The sequence below is a fragment of the Lepidothrix coronata genome, unplaced genomic scaffold, assembly GCF_001604755.1.
Source record: "Lepidothrix coronata isolate B3197 unplaced genomic scaffold, Lepidothrix_coronata-1.0 Scaffold287, whole genome shotgun sequence".
Taxonomy (NCBI): domain Eukaryota; kingdom Metazoa; phylum Chordata; class Aves; order Passeriformes; family Pipridae; genus Lepidothrix; species Lepidothrix coronata.
In genome coordinates this window covers 569,146-570,345 of record NW_016690467.1, presented here as the reverse complement: position 1 = coordinate 570,345, position 1,200 = coordinate 569,146, and the positions used below count along the sequence as shown (strand labels likewise).

The following is a 1,200-nucleotide window of genomic DNA, read 5'->3' as shown; positions in this document are numbered from 1 at the left end:
GTGTGTGTGTGTGTGTGTGTGTGTGTGTGTGTGTGTGTGCGCGTGTGTTCCTTTCTGTGCCCGGACGCTCCTGTGTGTTTGCACGGGCACGGACACCCCTGTGCTCGCACACGTGCGGGAGCCGGGCCGGGCAGGGCCAGGGGTGCTGTGCCAGGGGTGCCGCGGGCTGTGGACACACCTGGGGCACAGGTGAGACCCCCAAACAGCCCCCCCGGGGTTGGGCGTGGCCCGCCCTGCTCTGACCACGCCCCCACGGTTTTGACCACGCCCCCGCCGCCTAGAGGCGTCAGAGGTGGGTGCACGAAGGGGGCGGGTCCGGAGCGGGTAGTGGGCGGGGTTAACACCGGGCGTGGAGGAGGCGGGGCCAATGCAAGTCATGGGCGGAGCCGGAGCGGTCAGGGGCGTGGCTAGCGCCGGTTGGGGCGGGGTCAAACCCTGTCGGGGGCGTGACCAGCTCTGGGAGCGGGGGGCGTGGCCAGCGCGATGGAGGCGTGGCCAGAGATTACGGGGCGCGGCTAAGTGCCCGTTGTGGGCGTGGCCTGACCGTTGTGGGCGGGGCCGGGGCGGGGGCGGTGTCCCTCTCGCTGCGGCAGCGGCGGCTCCGAGCGGGGCCCGGCGCGGCCCTGCCCGCTTTTCCCGGCTCTCCCCCGCCCGTTCCCGGCCGTTCCCCCGGCTCCCCCCGGGCCGGCCATGGCGCTGCTGCGGGCGGCCGCGCTGCCGGCCGAGGGCGGCCCGGCCTGGCTGCCCACGCACGTCCAGGTGACGGTGGTGCGGGCCCGCGGGCTGCGCTGCAAGGGCGGCACCGGCAAAGGCAAAGCGGGCGGCAGCGACGCGTACACCGTGATCCAGCTGGGCCGCGAGAAGTACAGCACCTCGGTGGCCGAGAAGAGCGGCGGCAGCCCCGAGTGGAGGGAGGAATGCGCCTTCGAGCTGCCCCCCGAGCCCGGGCCCCGCGCCGGGCTGCTGCTCACCGTGATGCACCGGGCGCTGGTGGGCATGGACCGGTTCCTGGGACAGGCCGTGGTGCCCCTGGAGCCCGCCCGGCAGCGCGGGAGGGAGCCCGACGAGCGGTGAGTGCGGCCGGGGGGGCACAGCCGGGGGGGGGGTGTGGGGTGGCCCTGGGTGGGTGTCCTGGGGTCACTGGCTGCTCCAGGATGGGTGTCATGGGGTCCTTGTGTATCCCAGGGTGGTGTCACGGCA

General features: G+C 74.2%; 1 protein-coding gene across 3 annotated transcripts in view; it reads left to right on the top strand.

Moving 5' to 3' along the window:
• Positions 1–690: 690 nt before the first annotated feature.
• The window catches only part of RAB11FIP5 (RAB11 family interacting protein 5), a 41,770-nt gene continuing 41,260 nt past the window's right edge, over positions 691–1,200 (top strand). For all 3 annotated transcript variants that reach the window (XM_017836889.1, XM_017836888.1, XM_017836887.1), the window contains exon 1: positions 691–1,070. In XM_017836889.1, coding sequence (XP_017692378.1) covers positions 691–1,070 — 380 coding nt within the window. The remainder of the gene's footprint in view (positions 1,071–1,200) is intronic.